The sequence below is a fragment of the Branchiostoma belcheri genome, unplaced genomic scaffold (assembly GCF_001625305.1).
Source record: "Branchiostoma belcheri isolate BF01 breed outbred unplaced genomic scaffold, Haploidv18h27 scaffold3, whole genome shotgun sequence".
In the NCBI taxonomy this organism is placed as follows: domain Eukaryota; kingdom Metazoa; phylum Chordata; class Leptocardii; order Amphioxiformes; family Branchiostomatidae; genus Branchiostoma; species Branchiostoma belcheri.
In genome coordinates this window covers 6,592,794-6,618,341 of record NW_017803909.1, presented here as the reverse complement: position 1 = coordinate 6,618,341, position 25,548 = coordinate 6,592,794, and the positions used below count along the sequence as shown (strand labels likewise).

The window sequence follows — 25,548 nt, the reverse complement described above, 5'->3', positions numbered from 1 at the left end:
AGTTTGGACAGGAGCTGGCAACCGCACCCCGCTCCGGCCGCCATCGCCCCCCCCAGCCCTACGGCAACTGGAGTTTCGAGAGAAGCTGGCCCCCCCAGCCCGCTCGGCCGCCATGCCCCCCCCAGCCCTACGGCAACTGGAGTTTCGAGAGAAGCTGGCCCCCCCAGCCCGACCCGGAGAGTTTCCGTCCCATGAGGACCAGCACGCCCAATATGCAAGGTAGAGTACCAAAATTGTTTAATTTCTTACCCAAGGCCAAACGAATTATATTTTTGGTGACTCCTCTTGCTGATGCCGATTCTGATGTAGTATTGCACTTCTGAATGTCTTGGGTACTGTGTATCTTGTGACTTTTGGGAATATAAAATCTTATAAATGTTCGTGTTCATCAATGCATATTGGTAAAAATGCTTTTACTGTTGCTATTTTAGAACATGTGTCACGGCCGCGGTCCCCCCTCCATATAAATGATTGGCTGGATGCGGACAAAAATAATTTCAACAAAAACACGTTAAACGTAAGTCTTTGCAATTTTCGTTATACACATTACCTTTAACACAGAATGTATATCATATTCCAGAGGGCATTGACAGTTGTTAGCCTGGGTACCATCTGGTTTGTTGCCGGAAGTCTCCTTTGACAAGGTCTTGCACTCATAATTTGCCCCGAAAGTAAAAACAGACCAGACGCCGTGGTTAGGCGCTTATATACGGCCTGGTGCCTGGCCGGCGAGCAAACTTCGGAGGATGGTATCCAGGCTACGCTACAAAGCTGTACTTGGTAGCTTTGTTCACATTTTTGGAGTGTAGTCTCTAGCAGATGTTAGAAGGAACTTAGAAGGAATTACATTGACATGTAAGGCATGTATTTGTATTTTGGTTTGACTTGTAACCCCGCCCTCACCCTCGACCGTGTTGAAATGCGGTCATATGTATGTACCGAACAAACTTTCTGGTTTAAATAAAGGCTTACTACTATTACTACTACTACTACTACTACTACTACTACATGTAACAGTGTGATGTCCCAAGTCCTAGTTCGTCTGTGGCATTCATACACACTTCGTTCACATGTATGGGCTCTAGTTGTGGCTGAATCTCTCCGAGGCTCTGTTCATAACACACTATTGTGGTACGTAAATCATTAGTCACAAATTACGTCCTATGTCATCTGTTTATCACCAAATTCCTGCTGTGCCAAAGAGTTTTCTAAACTCGAGGGAGTTGGGTCGAGTTGACCAGGCAAATTAATCTCCAAGCAGATCATGGTGTCCGCAAAGACAGAATCGAACGGGCCACAGATTACAGGCACATGGGCCGAGTTGACTGGGCCAAGTTGGTAATGGTCCGTGTCGTCCGACATTCCGATTTGAGATGGACCTCGTATCAGAGATGCCACTTCGGGAGCCTTTCTGTCCCCGTACATTTCTCAACGAAGAAAAGATTTTTACTTCTCACGCTCACATCAACGTTTGGTATATGGTGAAATCAACTAGCCTCCTTCGCAGATTTGTGCGGCGTTATTTTCTTAGTTCGGTGAGTTATGCCGCGAAAGGACGATTTTGCCACCGAGGGAGTTTTGCCGGGAAGAGATAACCTGGGTGCCAGACCCATAGCACACTGGTGTCACTGGACACAAAGTATGCTCACTTAGGTACTTTGTGTCCAGTGTGTTATAGGTCTGGCACCCAGGCTAGAAAGAGACGGTTGGGCAGCGAAACCGTCTCTCCCCGGCAAACCTCCCTCCACGCCCTAATGTGCGAAGGAGGCTACAAATTAGCATGGTAAACTGTTACCGCAATTTGCGAGGTATTGTTGTTCTAGCATGTCCGGACTATTTCGGAAGAATGTTTACAACAGTTTGGAGGGACAATTAAATCCCTCGCTCAACGCAGATGTTTTGAGCGGCTCCTAACAGGAGTGTTGGATCGTGTGCTGTGCCTATGTATGTAGGTAAATTTTTCGATTCTGCCCCCAAAATAAATCACCTTGGAGTTAAGTTAAATCCTTCCGCATAAACTGAAAAGTGCTGCCGCGTGCAAATTATAGTTGATCCCTCACCACGAAAGGTTTTCTCGGCCGACACGATCTACAGGTCTTTACATAAATCCTAGCCAACAAATCGAAGTATTCGTGAACCGTGTACAGCTTTTGTCTTATCAATCTCAAAATAACTCGATACCAAGGATGAAATATCGAAAGGTTGCAACCTAGGCTAGCCCGGAAATAGCTTTCTTAGTAGACTTTAAAAAGTATACTACACTGCCCAGAGGGGAGTTTATGTCGGGAGGAACGCACCACAGCATGCATTCTCCACCGACGCTGGTAGAAGTCGGTAGAAATTGCGCCGGCTGGACCATGCGGGGATATACGCAGGCACCGAGTACCGAAAGAGCCCCGATCGCAATGGAAACCCGAGAGATAATGCAGATATGCAGCTGTCAGTGCAAAAAAAAGTAGTTCTCTGCGAGACAACGGCAAAGACAACAAAAAGTAAGGACAGGTTACCGATTCTCTGTCGGAAAACCTAGGCCTACGTGTTATGGAGAAATCTACTCCCTGAAAGTTCAGAGTCGCAGCAGTTTGGAAATTGCAGAGCGCCAAAAAAGACGGAAAACATGGAAAATGCATGCCGACTCTTTTTTTCAGGTTGCTAGTCAGGGTAAACGTCCTACAGATTATGCAACTAAAAGCCCTACACAAAAATGGTCTAGCACCTAACGCCGTCCTGAGAGAATGGTGGAATCAGCTATTGGCCAGCAAAGGGTCATCGTAGTTTAATCTCCAAACAGATCTTTCTGTGAGGATAGGACAGCATCAGCCTGTATCCATTTCCCCACCGACCAAACAAATGGATATATGTCTACTAGTGTAAGTAAGTATCTGCTAGTTGGCCTGTGGCGAGGCTTCCGGGACCGCGGTCGGACTCCCCGGCTGGAACGTGGCGACCTTTCATCGCGCCCCTGCCAGATCGATGGCAATTAACACTGGACAATCACAGTTTGATAAGCAGGAATTGGATGTTGATAGGAAGCAAATTGGGTGTTGATAAGTCATTCTTCAAGCTGACTGCCTACAGGAATTTGTTGGCCCATAAACTCCTTTCGCCCATTGGATACTGTTATTGCCACCGATAGCTTGGAAATTAATCTTTGTTGAAATCCGAGAAAGGAAAGGTCTTTGGTAATCGGCTGGATACTGTCTTGCCGATCGGACAAGTGTATGCCCACCAGAATCTTCAGTGACTAACGTGTTCTTTTTTTAAATAATTCATTACCTTATTGCCTATAGTATAATACGCTCTGAGCTTACAACTTGAACTGCAACTATTGGCACTTCAATCAATTTTAGCACTCACAATCCAACAATACTTGTCGACATTAACAGAGACTGTGCCGAAACACATGGAAGACCATCGTGCCAGACAGGGAGGTCCAGGGGAAAAGACAGGACATGGGTCTTATACGGCAGACTGTACGTCAGGTCCTTGCCGACTTGCCTGCCGTACGTGACAACAGCGACGCCCGGAAGCTTTTGACCGACATTATTGTCAGGAATGGGCAGAGGCGACGGTATCGCCAACAACAGAAAGCGTATGTAATAGATAATTCCCGTTTACCTACCAAGCTTATTATGCACATCAAACATTTATAGCATTTCTGTTGACCGTCATTTTTTTCCTGCGTCCTTTTAATCTTTTGCCACCGGAGACATTAGCTGAGCCAGAGGGAGGAACGGTCATTCATACTTACTAGTACTTAAGTCAAACACGTTTCAATACAACTCCCCATTCATTTGGTTCTTTCTTCCGTAGGAATGGAGCCCAGACGTCGGAAGGGACAAACGGCGACCGTCAGACGGGTGATGGAGACGACCGTCAGACGGGTCAGGGAGGAGAGAGTCAGACGGGTGATGGAGACGACCGTGAGATGGATGATGGAGGAGACAGTCAGACGAGTGTTGGAGACGACCGTCAGACGGGTGATAGAGACGACCGTCAGATGGATGATGGAGGAGACAGTCAGACAGGTGATGGAGACGACCGTCAGATGGATGATGGACTAGACAGTCAGACGGGTGATGGAGACGACCGTCAGACGGGTGATGGAGACGACCGTCAGATGGATGATGGACTAGACAGTCAGACGGGTGATGGAGGAGACAGTCAGAACCAGGAGGCTGTGCCTGCTGTGGAGCAGGAGACTGAGCAGGCTACTTTGGAAGGGGCATTAGAGAAAGGCGACTTCGTCGCCGTTGCCTATGAGAGGAACTGGTACATGGGAGAGGTGAGGGGAGTAGGTGAACACCATGTCCAAATCTCGTGGCTCAAACAAACAACACGAAACCGATTCACATCGTCGGGGCCACGGGAGGAGGACATTTTGAGGGTGTTCATCTTCTCCCGGGCAGATGCCATCCCAGTATCGACCAGGGCCTATCAGCTGGCTAACTATAAAGAGATTTCCGAGAAATACATGAGGTATTGCGACAGGTATTTCTAGAGTCTTTTATAGTTCAGCCATACCATAGGCCCTAGGTCTCTGAATAACCTGAAATTTGGCATAGAGGTAGAGTGGGAAAATACCCCCCAGACTTTTTTTGAGTGTTTTTAAAAGTGTTTATTTCCCCTTTTTTGCCATTTTTAGGCAGGAAAAAAGTACACGTTGGGCTCTGGAGCCCTTGTATTAAACCCAGATGACCTGATATTTGGTATAGGGGATACCTTGAATTTTTCCCCCTTTTTTTGGCTCCTGTGCCCTAAACGGATATTTGGTATAGAGGTACCTTAAGGATATGCCCACAGAACTTTAGTCATGCTTTTGGCATACATATTTTCAGACAAAATGTACATTTTCGGCTCCTGGGCTCCTGTGGCCTAATGTTTGAAATATTCTTGCGCGGAAAGTAACGGGATCTGCCATTCTCCCTCGTCACTGGGTGCTGGGCCCTGACCTGGTTTTCGGCCGCGTAATAAGTCCCCTGTGTACATGTCCGTCTTCTGTACACGCCCTGATAGTGTCGCCATCAATAATGCAAAGATCTGACCAAAATACAATAATGAAAAGGCTTTTTGGAAGGAAAATTACGCGTAGCTTTAAGAATCACTGGACAAGAGGGGAAGAAACTTAGGCGAAAAAAAAAGTTTTTTTATCACCCCCACAACAGTAATGTGGTTTTGGCAACACCACTTTTTGTGAACAATATATGTTTTCATATGATAGGGATTTTGAAAACACCACTTTTTGTAAACAATATATGTTTTCATATGATAAGGCTTTTGGAAACACCACTTTTTGTGAACAATATTTTTTTTGGAATGATATGTATTTAAGATATATATATTGTTTTGAAAAAACATACATATGTTTTTTTCATATATATATGTTTTACAACTGTATTTACTATACATATATGTTTTGAAAAGCATATATAGATTCTTCTTAAACATATATGTTTTACAATTGTATGTATTTTAAATATATATCGACAGTGTTCCAACTCGCCTTATCTCTCTATATATATATAGCACCATCACTACGTGTGATCGAACGGACTTGTGGGAAGCCCGGGATCATACCATTCTGGAAAGGGGAAGTTTGGGTGATTGGTGTCGTTATACTTATACATCTAACCTAATGATCTGCCATGTAATACCTATGTGTCGATACATCATACCGTATCATAGGTTTGGATAGTTGATGAAACTATGTTCATAAAAAATCTGAATAAAACTAGCAAAAAGCTTTCTACAGACAACGCTTTCAGTGGCACGGCCTGCATGTTGAGTTGTTTATGTACTTCCTTGGTCCATCCCTGGTCCATGTGCAACTGGTTAATAATATGGCGCGAAACAGTGTTATGGGACAGTTGTGGCACGGCGTGGAGGACTCTCTCGTAGTTCACTTTTCAACAACAGGGAAGCTGCTGGAACGATCGGTGGATATCCTAACACACGGCGAGACAGGAGGACGTTTGCGTGACTTTGATAGTCACTTAGGACAGATTCCAGATCAGAAACAAAGCATTGAGCCATTGTGAGATCATCATATCTCTATGTAAGAGGGGAGGGGGAGGGGGCACTGTTACCCCTTCCCCTATTGTACAGCAAGGTCGACAGCGCGATACAAATAGCAGAACAGGACGCATACAGGACCGCATTTTCTACTGGATGTGGGACAGTGCACGCGAAACTGCAGGGACTAAGGCAACAAGACGTGTGAAAACGAAAGAGTACACCACTAGCCAAGACTCCTTTCTCGTCCAGATTTGGACGGGAAAAAGCTGTGAGGCAGTTCTTTGTTTCGACCTGCGAAGTTTCCGGTGCTGAAATGTAGATGAATGTTGTTTCTAAACAACCCGATATCTCGTGGGACGAAATTATAGTTCTTGTTCAGCTCAGATTAGAACACAACCGCCGAACTTTTGTCGTGGGAAAGAAAGCGCTCGCCCCGGGAGATTCCTGTCACACAACCGTAAGTACCTTTCCCTAATCCCATATGGGTGTTTTGTAAATGTACGCATTTTGTCTTGTGGCTCTTATTTCTTTCTGTCACAGGCAGAACCGACTTTCTGTAGGGTAAATATGACATGCTCGTTGAAAAAGTTTCCAAACCTATCGGACTATCGTGTCAAAAGTATTATTATACGCCATGCCATGTGCCGGTGTATAAACTAGAAGTCCGGCGCCATGAACGCAACTAAAATAACACAAACGAACGAGTGTTGACATGTCGTAACGTCTAGAGCTTAGATTAGAATGATAACGTTGGTTATTGTTCCCACGTATTTACCGGTGAACTACATTTAGGCACAACGCTGCATCAGAAAACATTTTTGCCTTTCACAGTCGTGAAAGATAAGAGTGTAGGACATCTGTTGCCAATTAACATGCACGACACAACTGCTCTCCAAGCAGAGGTTTTGCGTGGCGGGCAACAAATAAGGCATAAAAAGACGCCAGGACGAGCCAGCCGGGATAAGTCGCTGGCAGTTCCGGTGACCTTCACATTGAGCAGCTCGCGTATTAGTCTTGTTTAATTGACCACCAAAAATCACTGTTGACAGCATATTGAAAATCACCGTTTACAGCATATTGAAATAGAACATTGCTGGTCCATGCTTTACATGAAAATATAGGAACTCCGGCGTACATGTATCTATAATGATTTTCACTCCCCATTTGGAGCTGCCATTTGTTCATATGCTTTGTGCTTTTTTTTCCTTCTGTGGCACCTGAAACATTATACATGTATATATGGAAAAATACCAGGAACAAGTACTAGTTAGATGTCAAAATCGGTAGAAATATACCTTTTGTACTCCCGTTGTTTGGGTCTATTACAGCCGCTCCCCTAGGGGGTCAGCTTGAGGTGACGGGCCGGCGGCTCGCGATAACCTCGTATTTTAAAGACTTACCGAAGCTGAGCGGGCGTTTAGTTTAGTGCATTGAAGTCTTGCCCAAATTTTGCTCACAACAATTAGCTACTTCCCAACACATGTCTCTGTAGATATATATATAATAGATTGGACCTAAAATGGAGAGAAAATTGCGAGAAAGTGCTTGCTTTTCGTCCAAAACTTGGCACGTTCTCAGGCTCGCCCAGAAATCCTGAAAAATAAAGCCATACCGCCACGTGACAACATCGGGTACTGGCTCCAAATAAGGCATGACACCATGGTTCTAACGATTCTAAAGATAAGCGGCGTTGGGTCCATAAACTTTTAATAGAGTAACTCTTCTCGTTTTTTACTACCAACAAATCGTTTTAATACCTTATCTCCAAGCAGATCCCTATCGGTGGCAAAAGCCATAGGAGTTTAGCTCGCCACCGACGGGATCTGCGGACACTGAAACAGGGAGGAGCATTCCTCTTCAAAATGGTGGTGTTGCCCCTCCCTGTTGACAATTAATAGCAGTGCGAATTTTCCCGGCCGCTAAACCCTTCAGTCACCCGCGCGCATCTCAGCAGGCGTTCGTGCGCGCCACGGAAAGAACCTGAGAGCATCACAATGTAACTAGAAAAATGCACGAATGAGCCCCTCTATATTGAGTATTTCAAATGCGTCCGAGAAGTCTAAAAATCACGCACCTAAAATCAAATCGTCCTATAATATAAATATGGTTTCATTCTACACTCGCAAACATTTGTCAAGATGCCGTATGATCGAAATCCCCAACGTTTATGTTTGGATGCGGTGGCAAAGCACACCAAAGGAAAGGCGCGTAGCCATAATTTTTGTCCAAAACGTTCTTCTTGCGGCTCGTCTACGCAGAGCGGGGTACTCTGATAACAGAGAGACTTCCCCTGGCCCGTGGCAAGGCCCACGAAAAGGTCTTTGCCGTCCAGGGCGGTAAGGGTTGCCCGCGACTGGGGTTCTCGAGGTTCAAAACCCCAGACATCGCGAAAGACACGGCGAACCCTCCTCCATGATTTGAACTGACCAAAATAACTGTTGGTGCAGTGACCCGTAGAGAGACTTCCTGTAACGGTCACCGGCTGGCCGGCAGAGTGGCACGAGCCGTGCCAGCGGAGGGTAATTAGCACCTACTTCACAAGCTCAGTTTGATTAGCTAACTATTGGGTGTTAATAGCCTTTGACGTTTCAACCGTCCGCAGATCCCGTCGGTGGCGAGCTAAACTCCTATGGCTAATGGATACTGTCTTTTGCCACCGATAGGGATCTGCTTGGAGATTAGTAACATTATCCTGACACGTTCCACATGAGTGATAATTGTAGCCTCAGCGTTAGACTGCCAGGGTCCATAACCCAAAACTTTGCCACTCTATTGATGTAGGGATTCCCAAGTTTTACATACAGCCACTAAAGATTGTCACAGTTTCTACGTAGGCGGTGTCCATAAAACACCACAGGGTCCATAAATTCTATCAGGCGACATACAGTAGCAAGGGCTGTTGTTAAACCCGCCTTACTACAAGGTAAACAAACAATGGAAGTTACGGCGGGGGTCACAGAAAACACAAAGGGGCAAAATGTGCGTGCAAGATAAGCGGCGTTGGGTCCATAAACTTTTAATAGAGTAATTAATAACTCTCCTCGTTTTTTTACACCAACAAATCGTTTTAATACCCCAAACCAACAGCAGATGGACGCGCTCCGGAGTAGAACCCCAGCCTACAAACACATCCGAGTAAAGAAGCATTTGTCACATTTTGCACGCAGTGGTAACATTATCCTGACACGCCCCCCCGCCATATCAAGTCGGTGGTGTTCCTCACAGCGTTAGCAGCGCGGCCAGGCAGGTCCTGTGGTCAGTCAGACTGCCAGGGACGCCTCTCTGGTTAATTGGAAACACGTATTTTGCAAGATGACGCATTTCACACTGCTGGGTAACCAAAGAGACGCGTCCTTGGTTAATTGGAAACACGTCTTTTCAATATGACGCATTTCAATTGCGTTTTTTTGAAAAATGACGTGTTTCAATTACGTCTTTTTCAAAACACGCAGGAAAGTCTCACTTTTGTCCATTTGACGCGATTGTAGGCTACCAGTGTATTTCTGGAAAGAAAAATGTTTTAAATTAAATCCCTTTAAAACGTCTTAAAGTTGAAATCCACACTTTGTAAGGCTGGCCAGGGAAGCAGCGTTTAGGACTCTGTCAGACCCAAAATACTGTGGAAAAATGCAGGTTTGTGTGTATTTCTGAAAATGTTTCAAATTAAATCCCTTGTAGTTTCCATGTAAAGCTATTCATTTCATTGAAATCCACATTTTGTCAAACTGGCCAGCGAAGCAGCATTCAGGACTCTGTCTGATCCAAAATACTGTGGCAAGATGCAGGTTTGTATGTNTACTTCACAAGCTCAGTTTGATTAGCTAACTATTGGGTGTTAATAGCCTTTGACGTTTCAACCGTCCGCAGATCCCGTCGGTGGCGAGCTAAACTCCTATGGCTAATGGATACTGTCTTTTGCCACCGATAGGGATCTGCTTGGAGATTAGTAACATTATCCTGACACGTTCCACATGAGTGATAATTGTAGCCTCAGCGTTAGACTGCCAGGGTCCATAACCCAAAACTTTGCCACTCTATTGATGTAGGGATTCCCAAGTTTTACATACAGCCACTAAAGATTGTCACAGTTTCTACGTAGGCGGTGTCCATAAAACACCACAGGGTCCATAAATTCTATCAGGCGACATACAGTAGCAAGGGCTGTTGTTAAAACCCGCCTTACTACAAGGTAAACAAACAATGGAAGTTACGGCGGGGGTCACAGAAAACACAAAGGGGCAAAATGTGCGTGCAAGATAAGCGGCGTTGGGTCCATAAACTTTTAATAGAGTAATTAATAACTCTCCTCGTTTTTTTACACCAACAAATCGTTTTAATACCCCAAACCAACAGCAGATGGACGCGCTCCGGAGTAGAACCCCAGCCTACAAACACATCCGAGTAAAGAAGCATTTGTCACATTTTGCACGCAGTGGTAACATTATCCTGACACGCCCCCCCGCCATATCAAGTCGGTGGTGTTCCTCACAGCGTTAGCAGCGCGGCCAGGCAGGTCCTGTGGTCAGTCAGACTGCCAGGGACGCCTCTCTGGTTAATTGGAAACACGTATTTTGCAAGATGACGCATTTCACACTGCTGGGTAACCAAAGAGACGCGTCCCTGGTTAATTGGAAACACGTCTTTTCAAGAGGACGCATTTCAATTGCGTCTTTTTGAAAAATGACGTGTTTCAATTACGTCTTTTTCAAAACACGCAGGAAAGTCTCACTTTTGTCCATTTGACGCGATTGTAGGCTACCAGTGATATTTGCAAAGAAGTAACATTGAAGTTGGAATAACCACCCACCCCATGTACAATGTAGTCATATCTCCTATTCTAGCAGTAAGCTAGTGTTGCATAAAAATGTATAGAGTCACTATCTCCCCCAACACCCCACCTCTACAAGCTGCTGAAGTATTATGAGCTTTGGGAAATGGGATAAACTCCACAAAGACATGTAGAAAGAAGGTGCATATGGCTCTCCTATCTCCATCTCTGCACAGTCATGCTGATACTTGTAGGAATGAGCTGCCAACAATGTACATTAACCTGAGATATCAACCTTAAGGTCTCATACCGCAATTACTCCGCGTGTAGGGTCTAAAAGAGTGCGTGCAAAAAAATAATTGAGCCCGAACAGTGCGAGTTTAGGTCTATCATAAATTCCCTTTCATCGCACAGACCTGATCTAAAAAGGGGTTGAGATGAAAGGTTGTTTATTACTGACAGAATCGGGCAGGGAAGTTTCGGCATCCGAGGGATTGTCGGACGTGTACGCTTTTTAGACCTGAGTTATGCGGTCGGGCACTGTGAGCCGTGAGAGGGCCTCTGGCGGATCGTGGGTAATTGCAGTTACAGGTGACGTAAATATCGAACTAGCGGTTAGAATTGGGGAAAATTTTTTTAATATTTAAATGATATGTGTGCTTGCTATAGAAATAAAAAAACTCTTGATTTACGTTTTTTTGATTGGATTCACAGCCAAAATAGTGTCGTATTTTAAGGTGTAAGTCTATGGGACAGTGAAATTGGCGTATGAGACCTTAATAGAAATTCAAAATATTCATTAAAAATCAGCGATTTATGATGGATCGGAAATTTAAACAGAATCTGAGCCCAGGCGTCGACCCACGTTTCTCGGCGCAAATTGCAATGTTTACCTTTGACCGTTGCCATGGAAACGGTCGTGCCCATATTTCACGGGGGTGCTAAAGCTATGTTTTTATGAAGAATATGTTTTCTATTAATCTAACAACAATATTAAAAGAAATAATAGACAATCACACACAATATTGGTTATTAGTCTTTATAATTACACAAAATTAGTAGTCCTTGACAGTTAAAAATGAGGAGAGCATCGATGAACATCGATATAGATGAAGTGGCGACAAGTCCATAGTTTGGGCTAATATAAGGGACAAGTAAGACGAATCATATCTGCTTTTTCATAACAAATTTTACAATATGATGCACGAATGACAAGAAGGAACAAGAAAGATAACAAAAAAGAAAACAATAGAAAACGTTTACAGTAGTCATACGCTTCCGTCAAGTGGATTAGAGGCGTCAATTTTGTAACAACGTGTCAATTCATCACATTGGTTTAGCCTGACTTCGCACTCCGTCTGTGACTTCTTTGCCGACGGACGCACTCTGATCTAAACGGTGTCATGGCCTCGTACAGAGCAAACTTCTTCAGTAAACGTCCTTCTGCCGACACAGAAGGGACGCTACGTGCCAAGATAGAACAGAAGAGTGTTGCGAGCACAGGAGGCTGCATAACGTGGACTGGAGCAAGGTGCAGGGACGGGTACGGCCGAATGAAGGTCAAAACAGCAGAGGGAGACGAGCGTGTCGTCAGTCCGCACAGGGTGATCTTCTTTTTGACTTCAGATCGTCCTAGCTTAACAACAAGTATGCACGTCAGCCACCTGTGCAACGAAAAACTCTGCGTCAACCCAACCCATCTGTCGTACGAGGAGAGTGTCGTGAACCAGCAGAGAAAGAACTGTTTCTCTGAAGGACGGTGTGCCGGCAACCACCCAGGATATCCTAACTGTATCATAAAAAAATAAACATGAAGACTGCGTATCCCCTCCTTACCCCCCCCCCCCAAACATCCTCTACACTCGTCCTCTGCACAACAACCCCCCCCCCCCCCAATAACAAAAGTAATGTGGCGGTTGGCACGGGATACCCCGTGCCGTACGGGATACCCCGTGCCGTACCGTTAACAAGTCTGCGTACAACACACGTGGAGTGCAGTTCGTCAACAACACCTCGCTGTCACATCACACAACTCCTATACAAAAGCTTAGTCCTTTTTCTCACTGTAACAGTGTTCTTTGGAAAAGTTCGGGTGAACATGTTCTGTCTTGTAACCAGCCGCTCCTTTCTTCCTCTTTTCTCTCCTCCACCGGGACGCCGCCCTTGCTCCTTTAAAGGCCAATCCCCTCTGTCTCAACTTGTCTGCTTTCGCCTTGCGATCCGCCGAGCTCAAAAACTGCATTCCTGGGCCCCCTGGTTGCAAGTCACACCCAAGGCGTTTGGTAATCCGTGCAATTGACTCGCCCATGCCACCGACAGCCGCCGAATGAGCTGCACTTGCTGCCCTGCCTGCCATGTTTCGCTTCTGTGTTCTGTTCTTAGGCAGGGACTTCAGCGTTCGCAGGTGATGGGCCTCGCAAATGTTGGTGGAACGCAGATTTCGCTGGCGTTTCACCATCTCGGGAGACAATTTGTACTCTATGGCTTTTGTGAGCTCTTCCCTGTCCTCTGGAGTCATGCAGAGACTCTGACCCCAGGGTAGGTGGCGCGGCTTGTAGCTTGGGTCGTTCGGCCTGGCCTTGCAGGCGAAAGACACTCGCTTGCACTTAGAATGGTTGCCACTGAAACAGTCCAAGATGTTGTTCTTTGCTTCAGTGACGGCATTTAGGAACTTGTCCTCTTCGGTTGGATGGAGCGCCCTTGCCTGGGAAAGTTCGGTCTGACAGCGCCGCGACAAAGCGTGGCTGAGCACGTGGCAGAACCGAACCTTCTTATCGCGGGCGGCGCTCTTCTTGTAGTCAGAGGGAAGTGGCCTTCCCAGGATTACTTGGGAGCTGAGTTGAAGCTTGAAGACGACTTTGCGTTGTCCGCGTGAGACGTGGACAGTGCAGTCTTCCTTTTTGACCGTCACTCCCTCCTCCCAGATGTCTCCGCCGAGCACGCGTTCTTCAGACGGCCCCTGTCCTTGTGTCGACGACGAGGACGGCCGTGCGTCGCCATCACGTACACCAGGATCCCTGTCAGCCCTAGTTCCATTAAGGGCGTGGTACCGCTCCTTCAGCGTGTCGTAGGTCTGCTGAATGCCGTCAACGGTTTTGCTGTCGTTGTCTGAGACAAGCTCAGACAGAACTAAAGGGTTTGGGCTGCCTAGTAAGTCCAACGCTGCCTTCTTTGCCAGCACCCTCTCTGCATTTCCGATGGGCTCGGCCGGGTCGAAGGTAGAGGAGCAATGTCCTTCGTGCCCCGGGCATGGATTTTCCTCCCCATCCTCCCGCTGTCCCTCTCCGACCTGACACAACTTATTTGCAGACTTGAAATGAATGAGCAGATTTTCGTCGGTCTCGGTCTCGAAGAAAGGCATAGTTACCTGTGTCGCCCGCTGTGACACACCGTGATAGCACGGGTTGTTATAGCAGCCATCTGTCATTGCAGCTATTTCTACAGGTTCCCCCTCCCGGACCTCTGTCCCGCGCAGCTTCAGTACCTGGCGAAGCTTCCCTCTGTTCTCCTCCAGGGAGGTCTCCAGGATCGTCTCCATGTTGTCACACACCGAATTCACCAGCTTCTGCATGGTAGAAATGCTCGGTGTCCGGATGTCCATCCCGCTTAGCAGGGTCTTGGCCCCCGTTACACCAATGCCGACCTTGGTGAGCGCAACAGCAAACTTCACGTTTGTTTTTGCGGGCTTTGGCCCCCTGGTCCTGCCAGGGAACCGCTCTGCCTCTTCGTACAACTTTACCGGACCAAACGTGAAACCGCAATTGGTACAGGTTAAACTCTCCTCGAATACGAACCCGTACTGGGTCTCGCCAGAGGCCGGCATGGCGCAATGAGGGCTGCAGTTGGGGTTTTCCTGGGAGTGGTTTGACAGGAAGTTATTGATCAGTGTCATAAGGAGGGGGACATCGAACAATCTTTGTTCTCTTACCAAGCTCTCCATCTCGTGGCTGGTGGCTACCACTAACTTATCCATTTCGGTAGGATCGGCGGGTTCAGGGCGAAGCCTACCTGGTGTCTGGTTGGCGCCAGGCTTGTCGCGCGCCAAGCTCCAGATGTCTCTCTTGTGACGGCGAATCTCTTCCACGGGACTATCGTCGTGACTGTCATCTTCTTCCACAGCAGTTTGCATCTCTGGGGGACCTCTATTAGTTCCGAATTGTCCAGCATTTGGTCCATTTTCTCTCCTTCTCTTCCTTCTGAAGCTGTTTCCAGACATGTTGGTAAAACACTGCGTCGAAAGGTTCTTTTGTCCGTAGTTGGCTCCGTTAAATAAAACAATGTGTGTAGAGCACGTTTCTCTATCAAAAATCCTCGATTACTGGTCAGATAGCGATTTCCGGTGAGCACTAAGGGTCGCGGAAAGTCAACTTTATTTCCTGTGGCTACCCTATTGGACTTCATGACAAATCTGGTAGGTGGCGCTTCCAATGCCAAAAAGCATGCATGAATCATTGCGCTGTTGCTTGGCAACGGAGTGACGCAAAGCAGCAAAATTTTCAGAGATCGTTGCGGGATGAATAATCTTTCGATTAAGACAGAATCTTAATAATCAATGGTTATTAAGGTCTCATACCGCAATTACTCCGCGTGTAGGGTCTAAAAGAGTGCGTGCAAAAAAATAATTGAGCCCGAACAGTGCGAGTTTAGGTCTATCATAAATTCCCTTTCATCGCACAGACCTGATCTAAAAAGGGGTTGAGATGAAAGGTTGTTTATTACTGACAGAATCGGGCAGGGAAGTTTCGGCATCCGAGGGATTGTCGGACGTGTACGCTTTTTAGACCTGAGTTATGCGGTCGGGCACTGTGAGCCGTGAGAGGGCCTCTGGCGGATCGTGGGTAATTGCAGTTACAGGTGACGTAAATATCGAACTAGCGGTTAGAATTGGGGAAAATTTTTTTAATATTTAAATGATATGTGTGCTTGCTATAGAAATAAAAAAAACTCTTGATTTACGTTTTTTTGATTGGATTCACAGCCAAAATAGTGACGTATTTTAAGGTGTAAGTCTATGGGACAGTGAAATTGGCGTATGAGACCTTAATCTTCCTTGCTTTTGCCAAGCTTTGCATTTAAACCTCCTTGGTTGTAGCCTCCTTCGCAGCTGCAGACTTGTAGGGCGCGGCGTTATATTTTTCGGTGAGCAACGCGAATGGGCAATTTTGCAGCCAAGAGAGTTTTGCTGGGCAGCGAAACTGTCTCTCCCCGGCAAAATCGTCCCTTCGCGTTGCTCACCAAAAAAAATAATGCTGCACCCTACAAGTCTGCGAAGGAGGCTACTTGGTATGGTTGTACAATGTTTTTCACGTTCAACTGTATCCCAACATGATATATGTGTGGTTACTGTAGCAGACAACATTCTTCTATACCAATATATCATTTAAAGTAAGATGCAATATACTAGGTAGGTGCCTGCGGCTGATAACTTCTAGCATACATACACGTCACTGGATAAAAACAAAGCCCACTGGAGAATCCGTTAGTCACACATACATATGATTATGCCCTATCTCACCGACACTGCATTATTCACTGAGTGAGGGGAACCTTGATAACATTTCATATTGTGATATTGGAAAATCACATGTAGCCCTGGATACTGTCGTATGTACCAAACTTCAAAGGCAGGACCCTGGAAAGATACGATCCCTGGCATAAAAATGATGGATGACTTACTACAAATACAGTCTGGTTATTTCATAAACAATTTGCATCAATCTTTATTCTACTTCTTAATTTGGCTTTGGGATGGACATTTCTGGATATAGTGAGAGGTACAGAAATATATAATGTGGGAAAATTATGTCAAATCAGAACAAATTAAGGTAAATGTTTGTATCAAATGAAAGAATTGTAAACCAACACTAGTTGTAAAAAAAAAGTTATGATAACCAAAAAGTAAAATTAAAATCATAACAATTGTACATCCATATCACAGAGCTTACCCAACTTAAAAACTGGGTGCGAAAAAATTGTTTAGGTGCACCATATACAATTTTAGCAAAAACTAATTATGTTTTATTTGATTTATAAAGAAAAATACTACAAAAAGATTTTCTTCTTTTTCTGACACTTAGAAGTGAACAACAAGCTGTATTACTACAGTAGTATACATTTAACATCTTTACATACGTAAACCTATAAAAATGTTTGGGTGCACCAGAAAATAATTGGGTGCACAGCTCCAAATATCATGTACATTCCGCTTCCATGCTCTTCTGATGTTGACAGGTGCTCCTGTAAACGATCACTTCAGCTCGTGGTCAATCCCAGGTCTCATTATTGATTCCCAGTCAACAGGAATGTATGGAACCAAATGACTCTTATCCCCATGGGACCTGGGTATGCCCATATCTTACTAAACCATGCAATTACCACATTATCTATCAGACCCTTGGGACAATGCTCGCAGTGATAGAGTATTCTTCCTGCAGTAAAGTAATTTGTGATTTAAGATAATTGCTGAATCAGTTTCGTTTTACAGTTTGCGAGAGTTTTTCTCTATTTCAATGCACTTTAAAGTAAGAAAATAAAAACTTATGAACATCTAACTGAAGGCATGTATACCGTATAACCTGTCTAGTAGCCATCCATTCTGGCTGTTTGAGTACACAAATGGGCAGTGAGCAGTGAACTTAAATGAGGACGTATTAGTAGTAATACAAAGCAATTAGCAACCATTTAACCTCTGTTGACAAACAGCAAGACAAGCCCCTGTATAACCTTTGAACTACCATTTTGGGGTGTGTCCCCTAACAAGGCAAAGAAATGCTCAAATTCACAGCGAGAGGTCATACATGCTACAACAACTGGCTAAAGAACCATAAATCAGCACTGTAAATAAGGTTAAAATCAGATGGACCAAACAGCCTGGGGCAGACTAGTCTACATGGCAACAGTCCTATCTGAAACTGTGCAGGTGCCGCACATAATATACATGTACATGTCACGTGAAAAGAATCTAAATTCTAAGTAATCAGAACATAAAATGATAGCAATCAGCATTCATTCATCAGAGATCATAAATTTTGAGCACCTTTTTTGCTCCTATTGGCCTAGATACAGTTTTCATCAGATTATAGAATGTTAATTTGTCAGGTCTGGTTATGTTGGTTTGTTGAACTATTAACCTGTGATTCCTGGTGGAAGGCAATAAAACTTAATTAGATATTATCACTGATAACCAAAAAGAAAGGAAAACAAATACATACTAGTATTCTACAGTGCGTGAATTGTGCATAATTCTACATTAAGTTGCAAACTTCACACTTTGGGGGAATCTATTCAATACAACATCCTCAACTAATGTGGCATCCCTCATTTCTTCTAATAAAGCCTTATATTGACAATTCTGGCACATTCTTCCAATGTCATTATGTAGGAAGTACCTGAATACTGACAGTTATACCGGAAACTTTCACCTGGAAGCCCTTTAGTGAAACAATAACTTATTGTGTGGATAAAGGCGCAAAGTAAACAACAGCGCGAAGACTTTTAGGGTGTCAAGTTCTCACTCCATTCCTTGGGGATTGAATCATAAGTTTGAAGGGTGTTGCCCAATACCGTATGCACGTCAAAAAGTTTGCCTATACGTTCAAAACGTTGGACATGTATGTGAAGGTTGTAGTAAACGCCTTTTTGCCATTTCGAGCGTCTCAAATCACCAAGAACGCTACTAAGGAGGTGCTTCTCTCCTTCAAACGGCCTGAAACGTGTTTGTTACTGTAGTGTTAGGAAGTCCGACACGCATGGGTAAGAAGCCTGGTTAGTCAGACGGCGAACACGTATGGATGATTCTCCGTTACACCTGCAACAGTACCGTACGGAATGAAAGCTTGGTACTCTAGGCTATCAGGACAGAGGTATGTAACTAGGGCAACTTGTCCGAAACAACCTGCTGCAGTTGTCCGGGAGTCCTACCTTTGTCGTTGTACGTGTGGGGTTCCCTTCCGTACTCCACGATCTCGATCCTCGGCGGCGGGGAGGTGGGGGACAGCGTAGGGCCGCTGGCCTCGCTCGGCGAGCTCGCCGACGCCGGCTCGTTGGTTATTCCATCTTCATCTTCCTTCACGGAGCTGACCGCGAAGCGCACAGACATCTTTTTGACCCGATCAAACGACGGAAAGGCGGCTTTACATGACAATAAGCAGAAACCGTCCGAAAGTGGGAAATTACCTCGTTCGAAATCGAACCAGATATCGAACTAATGAAAGCCTCGTTTTCAATTTTTAGCTATCCCATCATTCCCTATAAGGATATAGACTGTCCCATCTGTAAGGTATACTAGTAGTAGAAATAAAATATTTTATGTATAAATATATGATAATATACTTAATTAGATAGTGTATAGATTAAAAATTAATTTTAAATTAATGTATCAAATATTTTGTGTTTAATCATTTGAAATGATGAATACAAGTTGATAGTTCAAAGCAGTACATCCCTAAAATGTTTTGGTCTAGTCCGATCGCTTTGGGCGCCATATTGAAATTCGTCAGGTGAACCAAGCGGAGATTTGCTTGTGGGACGTCCGAAAAGATCGGCATTTTCTCGTCTGATTTTCTCACTTTGATTGCCGCCTGATGGACATATGGTTGTGGATGACTTAAGGTGCATAATCTGAGCGGGGGACACCATAAATTTCCGATCTGGTCCACTATACGACGTTGGCAACATCAGATCATTCTTGCAGTATAAACGTTTACTTCCTGTATCCACTAGATAACAACACAACAAGTTACTATTTTCCAGTAGCAACAGATAAGAACGTGTACGGATATATTTGTGGAGCTCTAACAGTAACCTTCGTGTTCTAAATCGTACAGTAACCGTCATGTTACAAATCTAATTGTACAAATCTCTTTGAATTGGTATATTGATCATTTGTTGATATAATATTTTGCTTATAGGCTCAAGTCCAACTAAACTCCGAGCAACAACAAGAAATATAATGGCACAGTCCCTCGACGTTTGCAAGAGAGAATCCGGTAAGATCTGGCATCGCAAACCAGCCCCCTCCAGCGATGATGGGTGAGTGGTAGTATTGATAATTATTATGGTGGTGTGTCATATATTTATCAATTTTCACTCCTTGCATGTGATGAAGTGCATCAATACTGCCATTTTCGACTTACTGACAGATGGTTTTCGGAGTTTAATGGAACTGGGACATATATGATTTCTAGCACATTAACTGACATAACATCCTTGTTGAAATTTATGATACTGTAACAGGTAGCATTGTTTATTTTTTGGAAGTGGAGGGTTGCGATTGTAACTTAAGAATATTTTCAGCGTCTTTACAATTTTAGAATGATAGATATGTAGCATGATTAATAAACTCACTTCTGACCCCATATTTTCTAAATGGTGAGCCTCTGAAGAAGGTAGACTTCTGTGCAATTTTGATTTCCATTTTCAAAGACTGGTGGTGAGCATCAAGCACACATTGGGAACTGCCGTGTCTCCACACGTGAGAACTGTCCGCTTCCTACATGCAGCATTCGACTCAACCGGGAACAGTTTCATAGCAGGAGACCATCAAGGCAACATCTACTTGTTTGATGTCGCAAAAAACAGGTAAAAACTTGAAAGGTAACATTTTGCAATAAGCATAACGCATAATGTTTACCTTCGCATATAGTCTGCTCTGTTAATTCTTACTCAAACACATTCATGTAATATTATATGGTGACAGGAGTCTAAATCCCTCCTGCTATAAAATTGTAGCATGATATAAAAAACAACACCAGTTCCCACGGTTACAGATGTCTGGTTCAGGTCATTGACCTTATTTGGAGAAGAAGAAGAGGAAAAAACTGAGCAAAAATTTTTTCCTTCGGTAAACATTATAAATCAGTACAGACTGTTGTACTACAAATATTACTAATTCTAATCTTCCAGTGTCACAAATGTAACTTACTTGTGAAGTTTGTAGCATGAATATGTATCATTCACAGCTAGATTCCAGGTTAACAATTTATCAGTCACTATTATACTAATTAAGCAAAATTAGAAGATAGTCTGACTCTCCTAACTTTGCTTAATTAGTCTGACAAATGTATACGTAAGTAAGACTGATAAATGCATTTTACAGATACATGTTACTTTGAAACCAATTTCTAACGTAGTTAAGATGCACAGCAACATGTACTATATGGATTTTCCAATAGTATAAGTGATCCATCCTGCTTTTTGGAGAGTGTGCAGTAAGATCAAACATCTTACCAGGAACAAGGGATTCAACTCTAATGCAAAAGCAAAAAAAGGGCAAGCATGTATCTTCATTTCGCTTGGTGTTGCTACCTGCACACTAAGAAGCCTTTAATACTCACACATATTGATTTTGGCACGGTGGTAAACCCACTTCTTCATTAAAGGAATTCGAAAGAATTTGATTAAACCTGGCATTCCTGGCAGCAGAACCTGGGACAGAATTGGTTAATGTTGATATGAGAAAAAATCTTTCTTCTTCGTAGTCATGACAGCAGCCTGTGGAATTCGATTTTTATGAAATATTTAAATTTCTGAACTGAGATTTTCTACAGACCTTAATTAAAGTTGGTGTAATTTCTATTATGAAATGAGTTGATTGAGTTGTCACTAGGACAAGAAGGAGATGAAGAAAATCCTCCAAGATTACCAACTAATACAGCAATGCCTTTTAATAGTGACAAACCGCTGTTTGAGTTGCATTGAGAAAGTGGCAGTCTGGCATTTTGAGATTTGGCATTTTGGCATACTGTAATTTTAATATATTAAGAATTCCAGTCAGAATCTCAATTTTTTAAGAAGTACGATGTCGTCTGTATCATCAGAGTAACAGTGTTTTCAAAGTACATTGTACTTACATAGTACATTATATATACAGTATATATGCAACCAGCATTCAAAACTACAATCATGCTGGTTGCATATATTATGCAAGTATAATATTATTGACTACTATTTTTTCTTGCCAGCAAGTTATAGTTAGTTCTGTTACAGTACGGATTTGTGCCTTCCTATATATATGTTTGTTTTGGTCATGGTGCAAACATCTTCAGGAAAAGTTCACATGGATCCATCATGCCCCAGAAATCATGCTTGAAACTGTGATCAATTACACTTATGATTCATCAATCATGAAAAAAAGGTTAATATGCCATTTGGGTCAGTTGGAAATCAGTGCATATGTTTTAGGGTCAACGGGCTAGGGGGTAACCTACAAAACTGACATAATGTAATTTGATGCTGAAGAATAGATTGGTTACAGTTTTTTTTTGTGAAAATTGCTGTAACCGTGATCACAATTCCCATCCCATGCATGTAATTTCTACTGACTAGTATGTTACTGTACCTTGAGATATGTGGCCTAGATCTTAAGTATGATCAGACAAACAATTACTTAAATGCTAATAGCATTGTGGACACATTATCGATTAACTTGTACGTGTATACTTCAAACATTTGACAGCGAATGATAGGCATGTTATCAGGATCGACCACCTTCAATAATTTTTCTGGTGTGAGTTTTTTGTCAGATCACAATTACAACCATTTGAACCAGGTATATGAATCTGTTATAAGCACAAGTATAATATCTATCGGAAAGGTACGTGTTGTTCTGTATTCTGCGTCACACTTTCGTAGCCTGTCCTGAAAGTCAAGTAGGCTTATGACTGATGTCCTTGGCTTTCTTCACAAAGGCAGCTCTTGTGTAAAATTTATCAGCCCATTACTCTGCAGAGGTCGTTGCGCCAGTCCTTTTTACCATAACTGTTCCCTAAAGAAACATACAGATCATGCATAGATGGTGTTGCTGGTATTGTGTACATGGCAATCCATCAGTGTGTGTAAGGATTGTGTGGTGGATAACAGTGAGCCAGTTATACATGTGATATATGTTGTTGTAACAAATCACCCTACATTCCCCTGGGACAAGACTTGTAACTTTACACAAAACACTCTCAATACAATGTGTGACTGTTACTGTTACTGCTTTAGTAGACTGAGAGATCAAGGCTATGTGGAAAACCTAAGGCCACACCAATTTAATTTGTTGGTTCTCGGATTCGCCTCCTCATTTTTTTCTGATTTGCCAAAAAAAAAAGATTCTTGTTCTGAATCAACTCAAATATGCTCATATTTTGCCCCCAACAGTTGAGTTAATTCCTAGTTGTTACTGCAGTTTTTTCCATCTTTCAATGCAGTGGTTTGATTAAAAGTTCAAATTTCATTTAAATATTAACCCAGCCTTTTGTGTTGACTTCATGGCTCCTATCATAGCATTTAGGGTTACATGTATAATAGGATGTAAAAACATGTTTTTATTTCATTTTTTTTGCCCTGTCACTTCATATTTTTTCTGAAAAATCCCAGAACCAACAAATTAAAATGGTATGGCCTAAGACTGATGTCAAGTTCACCCAGGCTGCCATATTCTTGTATTACTCACTAGTACTGCCATATCTCAGTAAATCACATACCTAGTGCAGGTTATTGATGCTTATCATAGAAATCAGTGGCTTAGAAATATCCCACAGGCTATTTTAACTTGTCATTTTAATCAATCAATGACTGTACATTGTAGCTCTGTGAGCTTTAGCTACATTTTGATGTATAGCCTGACTGTGATTTCAATATCGTGTTCTGGCCCAAGGCCAAATTCAGCAGCCCATGACCCTACATGGGGACACATATAACTTTATACCAATGAGATTAAGGCTTTGTGTAGAAAAATGGCATGGTTGAAATATGTATGAAAAATAACTCATCTTGTGCATGTAGATCTAACATAATTGCATGTGTACCACAGGATGTTATCTTGGGACCCATCTTAATGTCAACTCTGTTGTTGCAGGTTCTCCCTAGTGCACAGGATTGGGCAGGCATGCACAGCTCTAGCGTTTGGCCTTCGCAGGAAAACAGAGTTCCTGGCTGCCCTGGCAGACTACACACTCAGATGTTACGATACAGGTACTGTGTTGTTTCCTTTACAATATTTACATGCATGTGCAACAATGTTATGAAAAAATGTATGTACACCAAATAGTGTGGTGCAAATAAAATTTGTGACAGGGCAGTGCTTTTTATTATTATTAGATTGAGAGAAGTTACCAGTAAACTTTTCAATGCTGTGACTTGCACATTTAACTTTCCAAGAAGTCTTAACTTCTATTGATGATAGGCCATGTAGCATTTTTAGCCCAAACCCATTTGGTAATGTTGCACATCCTTAGGTGCATAGCTGAGACATATAAAGTATGAATTCCTTTACCCATGATCGACATTCCCTTTCAGGAACTTCCTGAATGTGATTTATCTCTCCTTAACAGACTTTTCCCGACGTTGAGTCCCCAGTTACGTTCTGCTGGCGACGAGAATCTCCTGCAGACTTATTGATTATAATTGCAAAGATTAGGAACCTTAGAAGCTGCCTTGTGCTTTCATGGTCCATGGTGCACACTTATCGGCCAAAGTACAGCTTGGGCCATCAGTCTGGCACCAGTGTTCATGATCTTTTATTCCAGATGCTGTATGCCAGTGATAAACAGTTCCTTGCCGTAAAACTGACCAAGCATAACTTAAGAAACTCAAAATACATCCCAGTGCAGATAAGTCATCTTAAGTCATTTTCCTCTCTCACGAGCCTTTTCCTTGTACGGAAACGTCTCTCTGTCTTCCCACAATGGCAATGATACATGACGTATAGGGTTGACATTACATATAGGGCCCAGTCTGAAATACTGGATGGAAGTAGCCTCCGTAGAAGGCTTATAGAACTGTGGGTTTGGTGGTCTTTGGCTGTTTTCTGATTATATATAAAACCAGGATAGTGAGTGAGTGAGTGAGTGAGTGTGAGTGTAATTCAACCAGGCCAGCTATGTTGTCTATATGCAATCAGAAAATAGCACATAAAAGCTCCCAAAGACCCTGAAGACCCCAAAACCCCCAGTTTTTGGCATGCTATGGAGGCCTTGATGGAAGGAGAATATTGTGCATCCCGTGCACATCCACACTGAGGTATCACTCCATAACAGTTGACACCCCCTCGTATATAGACGGATGGCTGGCACCATCCGCTTTGACATTAAGTAAATGGAACAGGCAGGAGTACACTGTGAGTAAAGTTGAGATGGTACAGTAACGTGCTGAGCCCCACAGGTGGTGTTCCCATTGAAAAGGATAATTCAGCATGTCGACAATCACCCCTTGGACAATGCTGATACCTCAGGGGCCTGTCCCTACAATCAGGAAAATGGCTATTTGCTAATCATTGACATGTACTCTATATTTCCCAAAGGATAATATATACACTGGTTGTGTCAATTGTTGGTCGGTTGCACAGAGACCTGTCTGTGACACTTTGTACCTGTGAAACTGTAGGGAGATGCCCGAGATGTGCACAGAATGCTTAAAACGTGGCATCAGTGGCATCACCCCTTGGACAATGCTGATACCTCAGGGGCCTGTCCCTACCAGCAATTATCAGTAAAATGGCTATTTGCTAATCATTGACATGTACTATATATTTCCCAAAGGATATATATACTGGTTATGTCAATTGTTGGTCAGTTGCACAGAGACCTGTCTGTGACACTTTGTACCTGTGAAACTGTAGGGAGATGCCCGAGATGTGCACAGAATGCCAAAACGTGGCATCAGTCGGCTGTCTAATGTGTAAATTTGAGCCGGGGTTTTCATTTTCTGGCCCACTGGAGACCCGCGGCAGATATACCCTTCCATTTACTCAGCTTTCCTCCTGCGATTGTGTTTGCTGATTG

The 25,548-nt window shown here is 43.5% G+C and overlaps 2 protein-coding genes across 6 annotated transcripts in view; one reads left to right on the top strand and one right to left on the bottom strand.

Annotated features, from left to right (window-relative positions):
• Nucleotides 1–18,993, bottom strand: part of LOC109473762 (solute carrier family 12 member 4-like) — a 92,697-nt gene extending 73,704 nt beyond the window's left edge. For all 5 annotated transcript variants that reach the window (XM_019773788.1, XM_019773789.1, XM_019773790.1 and 2 more), the window contains exon 1: nt 18,704–18,993. In XM_019773788.1, coding sequence (XP_019629347.1) covers nt 18,704–18,881 — 178 coding nt within the window. In that variant the 5' untranslated portion in view covers nt 18,882–18,993. The remainder of the gene's footprint in view (nt 1–18,703) is intronic.
• A 266-nt stretch (nt 18,994–19,259) lies between these two features.
• The window catches only part of LOC109473408 (TBC1 domain family member 31-like), a 33,774-nt gene continuing 27,485 nt past the window's right edge, over nt 19,260–25,548 (top strand). The window contains exons 1-4 of the mRNA XM_019773268.1: nt 19,260–19,393; nt 19,693–19,813; nt 20,207–20,362; nt 23,625–23,740. Coding sequence (XP_019628827.1) covers nt 19,734–19,813; nt 20,207–20,362; nt 23,625–23,740 — 352 coding nt within the window. The 5' untranslated portion in view covers nt 19,260–19,393; nt 19,693–19,733. The remainder of the gene's footprint in view (nt 19,394–19,692; nt 19,814–20,206; nt 20,363–23,624; nt 23,741–25,548) is intronic.